The sequence below is a fragment of the Eubalaena glacialis genome, chromosome 13 (assembly GCF_028564815.1).
Source record: "Eubalaena glacialis isolate mEubGla1 chromosome 13, mEubGla1.1.hap2.+ XY, whole genome shotgun sequence".
NCBI lineage: Eukaryota > Metazoa > Chordata > Mammalia > Artiodactyla > Balaenidae > Eubalaena > Eubalaena glacialis.
The window spans coordinates 46,387,034-46,399,221 of record NC_083728.1 but is presented as its reverse complement, the minus strand read 5'-3'; the positions used below and the strand labels follow the sequence as shown (position 1 = coordinate 46,399,221).

At 40.6% G+C, this 12,188-nt stretch overlaps 1 protein-coding gene across 3 annotated transcripts in view; it reads left to right on the top strand.

The window, feature by feature from the left end:
• TASP1 (taspase 1) overlaps positions 1–12,188 on the top strand; it is a 241,449-nt gene that overhangs the window by 190,401 nt on the left and 38,860 nt on the right. For all 3 annotated transcript variants that reach the window (XR_009703188.1, XM_061208372.1, XM_061208371.1), the window contains one exon: positions 3,542–3,652. Coding sequence is in view for 2 of the 3 variants with exons in the window: in XM_061208372.1 (XP_061064355.1) it covers positions 3,542–3,652 (111 nt within the window). In the remaining variant the exon portion in view is untranslated. The remainder of the gene's footprint in view (positions 1–3,541; positions 3,653–12,188) is intronic.

Genomic DNA, 12,188 nt, shown 5'->3' with positions numbered 1-12,188 from the left:
ATGAAAACATGGAACTAGGGCCTGACACAGGGTAGTTTCTCAGTGACTGTTAATTCCCTGTCTCCTTTCCCTCTTGTCTAAGAGGCTGAGGAGTAAAAACTTTACCCTAGTTCCGCAGTATAAATCTGTGTTGCTTTTCTTTGCAAAGCAATGTGTGTGTGTGTGGTTTAAAAAGACAAGCAGTACCCCCAGGCTTACACTGAAAATGAGTAGTTCCCTGTCCCAACCCTCCACAGCGCCCCCGTTTTCCTCTCCCTGGAGGCTACTACTTTTAACTCTCTTAGCTATTTTTTCTCAAACTTACATCTATAATTCAATATAACATGCTTATACTACTATTTCTTGATTTTTCAATTTTAAATATTATTTGGATATCAGATTTAGATGTTATCATCTTCACTTCAGGGAAGGCAAGGACTTAGTAGTTCCTTTATACTTCCAACTTCAAACCTACACTCACCCACACAGGCCTTTTCTCCTCTTAATGTATTATATCCCTATTTTTCAGTTCATCAGTATCGCGAGTTTGTATTTTTTACTCTAGCTATTGACATCTGAGCTACATAGTGGGCTGTGATTCTATTTCATTTCCTGTAAAAATTTTTATTTCTTCTGCAGTTAATATTTGCCTCACTTTTTTTTTTTTTTTTACCAATCACTCTTTCATTCTCAGTCTTCCCACAAAATCTGAAACATTTCTTCTCAATAATTTCAAATGCGACATGTATCTTGTATGTTTAATTTTTTCCCCTCCTTGGAAATACCTTTCCAGCTTCCTCTGGCTTTCTGCTGTTTTGGTCTGTTGGCTTTCCAAGCCTGTGTGTAGCCGTGCTTCACCCAGGAATACTTTTGTCTTGTTTTGGATCCCCTGTTTGCAGCTCTTCTTTTCTTTCTCATTATTTTGCTCCTTCATTTTGCTGAGGCACATTCATCCTACAGCTTTCTGAGAAAGAGTGCACAGGAGGTGAATTCTTTGAGACTTTGTTGAGCTTTATTCTCCTTTCACGCTTGATGGACATTTTGGCCAAGGGTAGAATTTTAGGTTGGAAATAATTTTCTGTCAGCATTTTGAAGATAATACCTCCTAATCTTCTAGTTCCCAGTGTTGCTGTTGAGAAATCCGATGCCATTATGATCCCCTTGCCTTCCCTGTGATCTTTTTTCCCCATTTGGAAATTTTTAGACCTTTCTCTCTTTCCTCAGTATTTGATATTTCATAGTGATATGTCTTCATGGCACTCTTTTTTTTTTTTTCCCATGAGTTGTGCTGGGAGGTTCATGAGCCTTTTCAGTCTGAACACTCATCCTTCAATTCTTGGAATTGCTTTTTAATTATTTTTTGAAATTTCTTCCCTTTCATTTCTTTTATTTTCTCTCTTTGAAATTCCTCTTATTCAGATATTGGATCTTCTGGCCTGTTCTTCTGATTTAAAATTTTTTTTTTCTCTCATTTCTCGTTCTGTCTTTTTTGTGTTTCTCTTTTTTCTTTTTCTTTTTTTTGGCTGTGCCATGCAGCTTACAGGATCTTAGTTCCCCGACCAGGGATCAAAACCGGCCCTCGCAGTGAAAGCGCTGAGTCCTGACCACTGGACCACCAGGGAATCCACCTCCCCATTTTTTTTTTTTTTAATTGTTCTTCTGATCAAAGTGTTTGCCTAAGTTTTCCCTCTGTTACGTTTTTGCTTGTTTGCTTTCTGTGTTTCCTGGAGGCCTAATGGAAACAAGTAGTGATCCTAGGTTGTCTAAGTACCAAGAAGCTGACCTGAAAACCTTCTGTGTATGAGTCACACTTGTCATCTGGAAGCCCTCCCCATAAGGCAAGGACAAGCTACGTTTTTAGGTTCTCTCAAATAGGTCTTTACTCTTGAGCTGGTTGGAACTGAGATTGGAAATACTCTTGAGACTGGAAAGGAATTATCCAGTCTCTTGCTTGGAGGATATCAGCCTACCTTCTTGCATCCTGAGAGCCTGTGAGTGAAGGGAGCTGGTTATTTCACTGTTTAACATAAAGGCTCCCCTTTAGCCCCTGTTTTCAGCGTGGAGCCTCCCGTCTGCCCTGGGCTGAGCCTGATGACCCCAAGTCTCAAGTCCCTCTGGTTCAGCATCTCTAGAGAGTAAATGTCCTGCTTTCTCTAGGGTTAGGGAGGAGTAACTTCCTCTCTAGGTAGGAATCTGGGGCTCGAGGTCAGGGGTCGGCAAACTTTTTATGAAGGGCCAGAGAGTAGATTTTAAACTTTGTGGGCTACACTGTGGTCTCTACCACATATTCTTCTCTTCCTCTTCCTTCTCTTTTTCTCTCTCTTAAAAAAAAAAAGTTTAAAATGTAAAACACTCTTCGCTTGCAGACAGCACAAAAACAGGCTGTAGAGCAGGCAGGTCATAGTTTACCAACCCCTGATCTAGAGGATCCTTTGGGACACTCTCACCCAACCATCTTTATTCCAGGCCCACCCTGCACCCCTGCCTTCAGAAGAACTTGATGCCTCCAATTTCTGGTCCTTTTTCGGTTTTATGACAAAACTGGATGGCTTCTTACAGGTGTCCCTCGACTCCAACCAGCCTCCCTGCCCCCCCCCCCCACCCCCACCCATGGAAGCTTAGGTTTCAGCTTTCCCAGGTCCACTAGGTGAGCAACTGCTTGTCTGTCTTCTTTCTGTTTTCTAAAAGGTCAGTTTTTTTCTTGTCTCTCTCTCTGTCCTTATTAGGCCATGCCTTTTTTCCCTTCCCTTTCCCCCAGTTTACTGGGATTTGAGAAAGGAGTGGAGATAAATGCATGTGTTTAATCTACTGAGTTTAACCAGAAGCTCCCCCCAAATCCAATTTGGTTGGTTTTTATTTTTATTACTTTCTTTGATAGTGCTTGGACTCATTTTGCATTTGTTCTCCACGTGCTCACTTGCTATGCCAGATGTTCGAAGAAGATGTCCTTGGGGAGGAAAAATGAGGGGTTTTAAAAAGCAGCGTTCCTGAAATGCTCACAATGGTTTAGTTTGTGTGAGATCTCTGCGAAGCATGGTTGTTTCTAACCACCAGACTCTCATGATAGAAATACAGTTTCACCCTTATTTGTGTGAACCATCAGGAGCATTTTTAAATATCTGTAATAAAGTTTGTGGCTTATTGTTTAAAGTTGAATTTAAGGTAGTAAATCAAAGCTTTTGGTGGCATGCCTCTGACAGCAGGGAGAGCCTGGTAAGTGATCCCTAAGAGCTGATCAAAGGGAGCTGCTGAGCATTTTTTCCTGTATTTGTGTTTTGGGCCTTTAATCTGGCAGCGTTTCCAATTCCATTCTGAATACGGTCATGCACACTTCACCCCCAGTCAAGTCTTCTTGGAGGCATCTGGCACTGTCTTTGCCTGTTCGGGCACAAGCCTGCCTTTGCTATCCCGCCTGTACAAGGTACGAACAATGGCGAGTGTCAGAAAGTGGGCATCTTTCAAGAACTTATTCATACCACACGTTTGTTCCAGTAATCAAATGAAAATTGAAAGGGAAAAGAGTAAAATTAACTGAAAATGACCACTAGTCATTTCTGCCTAGGCTCACCTTTCCTGGCCAGCGAAGACGGCGTGCTCGGAGGAGTGATTGTCCTCCGATCCTGCAGATGTTCTGCAGAGCCTAACTCCTCCCAAAATAAGCAGACGCTTCTGGGTAAGTTAGACAAACACATTACGTGGGTGTCTTTCTCTTTCATTTTTTCCAAGAGATGGAAAGATTTATATCCTTAAGTCGATCATTTTAACCTATGGTTGGGCCAGGTTGCTCTATTGATATGTAAACATCTCTATTCCACTGCCCTTTTTGCCTAGGTCAACATCTACAAGGTGAATATTCATTTCGGAGTATATGCTTATAGCATATTTTTCAAATGGACTTAGCACCTAGCACCTTTACTAAAGCCCAATATTAAGACTATCGGACCATGTATTTATCCCCTGCCTTATTTGACAGAGCGTTTGAGATGACCCATAACAATATACACAGTAACATAGAGAGAAGCTTCTTCCTGTTCCCCTCCCCAAAAGGAATCAGAACCATGTGAAGAGCTACTGGCCTAGAAGTCCACCCTGGCTCCATGGCTTATTAGCTGTGATGCCTTTGCGCATCATTCTCACTGTTCTATGCCGCTTCCTCATCTGTACAATAAGGATATCTGCCCTGCCCTTCTTATGGAAGGGTCCCATGAGTATTTTGCAGATTTGCAGATGTCCATCCAGATGTGTGATTTCGTGTCTAGCAAAGCATACCAGTGGGGATGGAGCCCAGCCCACCCTCCGTTTGCCATGGCACAAACTTGTGGGGCTGCCTCTGCCCATGGGGGTGCCTTTTTCTAATTCATTCATCCAGAGGGGCGCACTTTAAAAAATCTGCATAAAGGTGCCACATATGCTAGCAGGGAGCCCTATATGTTATTTTTTTTTTAGTTGACTTTTTAATCGAAGTGTACACGCAGAAAAAATTGTTAACTACAACTGCATGGCAAATATTACAAACTGAACCCACCCATGTGACCAGCATCTAGATAAAAAATAGAACTTTACTGCAACCCTAAAAGCTCCCACATAACCCCTCCCAGTCTCTACCCCTTTCAAAGTTAACTACCATGCTGACTTCTAACACCATGATTAGTTCTATTTGATTTTATATTTTGTATAAATGGAATCATAGAATATGTATTCTTGGTGTCTAATGTCTTCAAGGAAATGTTAAACCTGTTAGATTCATCTGCGTTACTTGTGACAGTAGTTTGTTCATTTTCATTGCTGTATAGTATTACATTACGTATGGTTATAGCACTCTGTAGTTATCCATTCTTCTCTACATATTTTTTTTTATATATATATAAGCACTACAAATCATTCTCAGGGATGTGGTACTTCAGCTCTTTGTGTAAAGTTCCTTTTATCAAGTATGGTTGGTACCTGATCTGTATTGTATGATTGTTGTGAATTGCTGTAGTACAAGTCCCTACATATCTTGAGGTTTTATAAGTCTGTAAAATAGAAGACTGAGCAGTTCTTATGAGAATAAAAAGTATTTTTTCTATAAAAGCCCGAAGAACTTTCATAAAATCTCTCCTCTCATTTGTCAAAGAAAAAAAAAAAATGCACTTTTATAGCAAATGCCTCTTTCTCCACCTGGACTCTCATCACCAACTTCATTGTTTTTCATGCTATATTTTCTTTCTCTTTCCATCCACTACACTTAGTACCCAGGTTGCTCCTGGCAAATGTTTTGTTTGTTTGTTTGTTTGTTTTTAATGGCCATCGTTTGTTAAACTGAGGCAAGCAGCCACTTGCTTCTTCGGTATCTTAATCATTGTCAAAACCTTTGAATATCTTCCACAGTTAGGTAGCAGGGAGTTTGCTTTTAAAATATGCAGAGGAGGTACCTGGGCCTTCCATAAAAACTCAGAATAAGTCTTTAGTACTGGGAGGCAGGGTGGGGGACAGTTATTAAAACTGCTTCATAGACTGTTGCTAGAATAGAGTTTCTGTACTTTACTGAGCCTGGACTCTTGTCCATTCAAGTTAATCCTGAAAATTGTAAGGGTTTTTTTTTTTGGTTGTCCTTTCATTTTTGGTGGTGTAGTATAGAAATGCATATTTAAGGATAAGTCATAGAATTTTAGCTCATATTAAATAGTTTTTATCACCAAGGTAGTAATTTATAAACTGATTCCTACTCTCTGTCTCAAGGAGAAGAATGAAAACTGTCAATTTATGAAATAAGTGAAATCTTGCCATTTGTTAAAGTTAGCTAGAGGGACTGATGTTTGTGAAGTTTATCTACTAAAACCTGGTGAACTTAGGCTCCTGTCAACTTATAGGTGCTACCAATGACGTGGGTTTTTACATATTTTGCTTTAAGAAAGTTACATATGTTCAGTGGGTGGTGAGAAAGTAAACGTGGAACAGAAGGATAGAAAGAAGATGTGAAAGTCACCTTTGCCACCCAGTTCCCAGAGCCGCCAGCTTCTGATTCTGGTTCTTCTCACGGGATTCACCTTCACTCTATAGAATGTGCTTATGCTTCTGTTTCTCAATCAGTAACTAGTGACTCCTTCGGGGGAAAAAATTATGAACATAGCTCATACCATTCCCCACCACCTTTCCACATGACTTTTTTTTCTTTCATTCATTCATTCATTCATTCATTCATTTATTTATTTATTTATGGCTGCGTTGGGTCTTCGTTGCTGCACACGGGCTTTCTCTAATTGCAGCGAGCGGCGGCTACTCTTCGTTGCGGTGCACGGGCTTCTCATTGCAGTGGCTTCTCTCATCATGGAGCACGGGCTCTAGGCACGCGGGCTTCAGTAGTTGCAGCACGCGGGCTCAGTAGTTGTGGCTCACGGGCTCTAGAGCACAGGCTCAGTAGTTGTGGCACACGAGCTTGCTCCGCGGCATGTGGGATCTTCCCGGACCAGGGATCGAACCCGTGTCCCCTGCATTGGCAGGCGGATTCTCAACCACTGCGCCACCGGGGAAGCCCCTCCACATGACTTTTGTGAGAACTCTAACTTGAAGTCGTATATTTATTATATTTTATTTCAACTGTAATGCACTATTTCTTGATTCATCCACTTTCTATCATCTCTGCCAACCATCCCTCACCCCTTGGACTATGTAAGTTTCCTTTCTCTTCCTCCCTGACTCCCAACCCTCACCTCAACCTCTAGCAACCATGCCATTATTGTCATAGATAGTAACATTTGCATTCTGTCCTACAGGCAGCTTGCCTTCTATGCTCTGATTAGATATTGATCCCAAACAGTGACAATTAGTACCAGCATTGACAGTATCAAGATTATATAAATATTATTCACTGCAGATTCCAGTAGTGGAAGATTAGACCCATCAGAAGGGAAGTGTCTGCCATAAGCCTCTGCCTGTAAAGGGAGAATGTTTCAAACATCAAGCTCAAGTGGGTTCTCCTGTGCTTTACCAAGTTAATTGCTCCAGATCAGGCCGCAACTTAATTTGCTTCATGTTTGGACCATGACTTCTCATTTATCACTTTATAAAACTCTCATGAAAGTATAACTTCATAAACTCGTGGTTCCTTAATGTTTGGTAATATCTAGTAACCAGGAGGCTCAGAATCTTTCTTTCCTACACATCCAAATAAAACAAAACAATTCCCCAAATTAAAATTAAAAAAACAACACACAAAACACTTAACTGCTGTATATTGTTCGATCACTTTTTTTGTCCCAAGAATAGTATAATCAAAACAATCTCTAACTTGAGCTTTTTCCGTATTCACTCTTTTCTGAAAATCAATAGCATTTCCATTACGCCACAAAAGCAGTTTCAATCAGACCCCATCGCTACTTGATGGAGTTTCCAGGAAGCCATTACCCAGCCTACCCTCTTGACAAATACATCAATTACAAGGGCCCCAGTGGGCTGCTTCTAGAGTGGGATGACTCAAATACATGCCCTTTCAAGGTTTGTCCTTTGTTTACTGATTCATGAATACAGTTGGAGAATCTCAGGTAGAGAGGAACTTTCAAAGTCCTCTTGTGTGACCTCGTTATGTCCATAAATTGTTCGAGAGAGATGGAGCTTAATTCCTCTCCACTTGTGACTCTCTTCCAATATGTCAGAGTGACAATGTGTGACTTCTGAGGCGAGGTCAGAAAAGGCAGTGGACCTTCCTTCTCGCTTTCCTGGTTGGATCACTCACTTCACGAAAGACCAGCTGCCATGTCATGAGGACACTCAAGCAGCACCAAGGAAAGGCCCCTTTGGCAAAAAAACTATGACCGCCTTCCAACAGCCAGCGAGGTGCTGGGGCTTCCTGCCAACAGCCTCAGCTCCGAGTGAGCCTGCAGATGCCTGAGGCCCTGGGCAGATTTCTAGACTGAAATCTCATGAGATCCTAAAAAAGAACCACCCAACACAGCCACTCCTGAACTCCTCATCCACAGAAACTGAGATAATAAATGTTTATTGTTTTAAACCGCTACAGTTTGGGGTAATTTATGTATGCAGCGATAGATAACAAATAAACCTTTTAAATGCTTTCACTGCCAAATGGTCCTCTGGTTTGTCTAAAGAACTACAGTGACAAATCAGGAGCTCTGTCGCATCTTTAGGCAGCTCAGGCTGTCAAGACTTCCGTTTGCATCAGTGATTCCACTTCTCTGCTTTGGGATCCTCTTGGACAAATGTGATCGGTGCCCTTTTACTTTGCAGGCCCCTAATCACTCTTTTGCAGACTGTCTCCTAAGCCTCCCCAACCTCTAGGCTCCCCACCTCTATCTGTCTCCCACCTCCATCCTGCCACCAGACGTCTCTCCCTCTATCATACATCTGTAGTGGCCCAGAGAACCTGACCACGGGCTCAGAAACAGGGGCAGTCGGGGGAGAAGCAGGCTGCCCTGAAGCAGAAAGAGCCAAAATGAGGACCTGACCGAATTGTGGCTTAGAGAGCCACACCAACCCCAGGATCAGAGGGATGGTGGCCAAAACAAGAGCCGCAGAAGTATATGTAACTAGTGTAATATAAGTTTAAACTAAATGTTGAATAACTTTCTATGTATGCTAAAATAAAGCAAAGCATGTATCTCTTACTATCGCTCCCATGTTCCCTACATTTAATTCTTCAATGAGGAAACACACACACGGTCACACTCACTCCTACCTCTGCTGGACATTTCCCTAGAAGATAGATGGGAAATGCGCAAATCACTTGCTGGGAAAAGCCCTTCCTGATCTGGCTCCAGAACATGCTTTCAGTGTCATTTCCTACTAGTCCTCCTTTTTCTCCACTCATCTCCGATGACCTGAGTTCTGGCAACTCCAAATTGCTTGGTCTTCTTCCAAAGGGTCATATTTTTCCCCCAGTAACTTTCACATGCTATTATTACCTGTGCTAGGAAAGCCCTGAGCTAATTACATTCCTTCTTTAAGACCCAGGACAGATAGGAATCTCGTCAGAATCCTTTGGAAGCCCTTTCCCCAGGTGATTTGTTCCTTCCTCGTGCTCTTTTTGCAACATATAATTTCTGTCCTTTGTAACAGTCACCATGACATCTTAGACATGTATTAAAATGTCTGCCCCTCCCTCTAGGCCAGTACTTATTAACCTTTTTTTTGGAACTCAGTTATTTGAAAGAAATAGATCACAGGTCTTTGAGCCCCAGTGACTCACATGGAGGGTTTCAGAGGTTGGAAATATCTTAAAGAAGTTTCCTCTGTCTCTGAGCATCACACCACCAGATTGTGAATCATTGGAGTGCAAGGACTGGGTCATATCCAGCTTTGTACCCACCCTCCATTGTAGGCTCCCAGGAATTATTGGAGGAATAAATTAAGTGCCACATGGAATTTCTTTCGCGATTATTTAGCAGATATTTTTAAAGAAATTGACCACTATTCCAGAAAAGTGAAATGTCACATAAAATATCCTCACATGCTCTTAACAAACAAACAATATGGGTCGGAAATGTTGGATAATGATGAGTGTCGGGGAACAAGAAGATTTGGAGACAGTTTAAACGGATCCCAGAAGACAGCCTTTGCAAACAGCCTTGTAAAAGGACAATTTGGACGAGAATGTGTTTGCAACACCCATCCCACCAACTCCCACCCCCCAGATCATGAGATGCTGGCAAAGCCCAGCCTACAAATCACTGCTTTAACACAAAGCAAATGCTTGTTCCTGGAATGAAACAGCTGAAAATCATTAATTTTCTCTCTGCTTTTAGAGAAAAAAAAACAATATATTTTTACCTGCTAAAGTACAATTACATGTTTTCCAGGCCTCTACAGAAGTGCTTTATTGAGGCTGCTGTATATAGTATGGTTAATAATTGTGTAAACAAAGGCATATCAAGCCTTCCAGTGGAAAAAATTAATTCTTTTCCATTTTAAGCTTATGAGTCAATACAAGTAATTAGAATATATGCAAATATATGGCATGAACAACCCATCTCACTGTATGGGTGCATTTTTTCCCTTGTAGCTTGCCCTCACTGTGCTGATGGGAAGCCTGACAGACCCTGTGAAGTTCAGAGGTTCCTACCTTAGAGTGGTTAATAGGAAGCAGTGAGTATGAGGATCAATGCGAAATAGACTCCATATATTTAAGGAAAATCTTAAGCAATTCAAGATAGGAGACATGGGGCTAGTAAGGGTGAAAACGCTGTATGTTCGGCCAGCGGCCTTCGCTCCAAGCCTGTCTGTGTTGCAGGCCTGCTTGCTAAATAGATTGAAGGCCCACAGTTCAGCTCGAGCTTGGTCATCTGATGAGCACACGTAATAATCGTTACTTTCCCATCAAGTCACCCTCACCTCACTCAGGGAGTAACTTCAGGTTCTTTGCTGCCCAGGAATATGTTCATGGTATTGATAATTAAGTTTTGTACATGATATTGTTTCTGCTGTCCAGCTACTCCTTTTTTTCCCTGGGTTTTCATCTTTATTGTGAAATGTTTCATGTATTTTTAAAAGAATGTAATAAATTTGTAAGTTATAAAGGATAATAGTGAAATGAACACCTGTGGACCCACCACCCAGCTTAAGAAATTGCCCATTACCCATATCTCTGAAGCCCCCCTGTGGGCCTGTCTGAACTTTATATCAATGTTGTAGCAGGTGATTTCTTCTGTGAGAATTTTTGCAGTTTCTTAACATGATTACCTGAAAGGATAATGAGTCCCTTTATCATTTTAGACTTAGCTCGATCAAATCAACTGTTCTTCAGTTACCAATGAGAACTGAAATGGGCATTCTCCTCCCTTCTTTTCAGATCAGGCAAAGTTCTTTATCCAGTATTCTTCTTGTCACTGTTATGAAAACTTGCCATGATTTAAAAATAAAAATTGTTAGATTGAATTGATGCTTCCTGGAACATTAAAAAGATAAAAGGTCATTTTACTGTAAGTTAAAATTCCAAACCGCCTTTTGATTTTACTGGCATTAAAATTTTGGTGAGCACATATAAACACATGTACTTCAAAGGAGCTTCGTTCTTGGGGCCCAGCAATATCCCTTATTTCCATTTCATGGCACATGCCACCACGAGCACTTATGACTAGGCATTCTGCTGGGCTTACACGATCATAAAAATAACCCTCAAAGAGAAGGCAAATTAGTTATTAGACTGGTAGTGGGAAAAGAGGTACTTACTGTTGGTTACTGATGTTAATACCTTGTCTTAAAAATATAACTAAAACTTTGTTCTGTAAGAGGGTCCAGTGTCATGGTTGGAAGCTTATTTCTTTAGCGCTTCAGCAATGCTTTGGGATTGTTACATCTTCGCTATAGTCTTAAGAGATAGGCTGACATTTTGGTTCTTATTTAAGGATCAGATGGAAAGAAGCGAATTAAGTAACATTCTTAGATGCAAAGTGAATAAGGCAGACATGATATTTAAACTTTTCAAGAACTGAGTTGCATTAACCTGTTGAGGTAGTGCTCTGAGATTTATATTTTTCAGAACTGGTTTTCATTTTTAAAATACAAAAATGTTGATTACAAAAAGCTATCATTTGCTTTGTTTGCTTTATAACAGAACTTTTCTTCTGTTAAATATTACTAATACACTTTAAAAAAATTGGAAATAGATTTTCATCTGTAATTTTTTTCTTCATCATGAGAAGTATACTTCTAGCTATAATCTAACTATATAGTATCTTTTTTTTTTTGCCACAAAGTTTTCCATCTGAAATAAAGAATACAAAGATTTATGAGCAGAATTCTAGTGATTATGTAATTCTTATTACTTTGGTTCTCCTAAAACTCTCAGGAAAACATTTTGACAAATTTTATAGTCAGTTTTCATCTGCTCAAAATGTAATGTAGATCACCTTAGTATGAAACAAATCCTAAAAAAAATTTGTTGAATGAATGAAATCATGTTTCAATATAACTTGTTTCACTGAATGCTTTTCTCTTCAGCAGAGAACTTCCAAGTCCCAGCCATTGGCCACTTATTTCGTCAGTTTCTAATACAATAAAATGATAAAATAGGAAGAGAATTGAAATGTCCTTTGGGGCTTGTTTTACTCTTTGACCCACGTCCCTCTCTTCCTTTTTCAGTCAGCATCTTTCTTAAGTCTTGAACAAATGGAGTGAGCCTTGGAAAGAGGGAATAATTATTTTCTTGGCTTAGCATAAGTGGAGTTCTATAGAACTCCATCCCCATAGCTCCCCAGACAGTTCAGTGGTGAAAG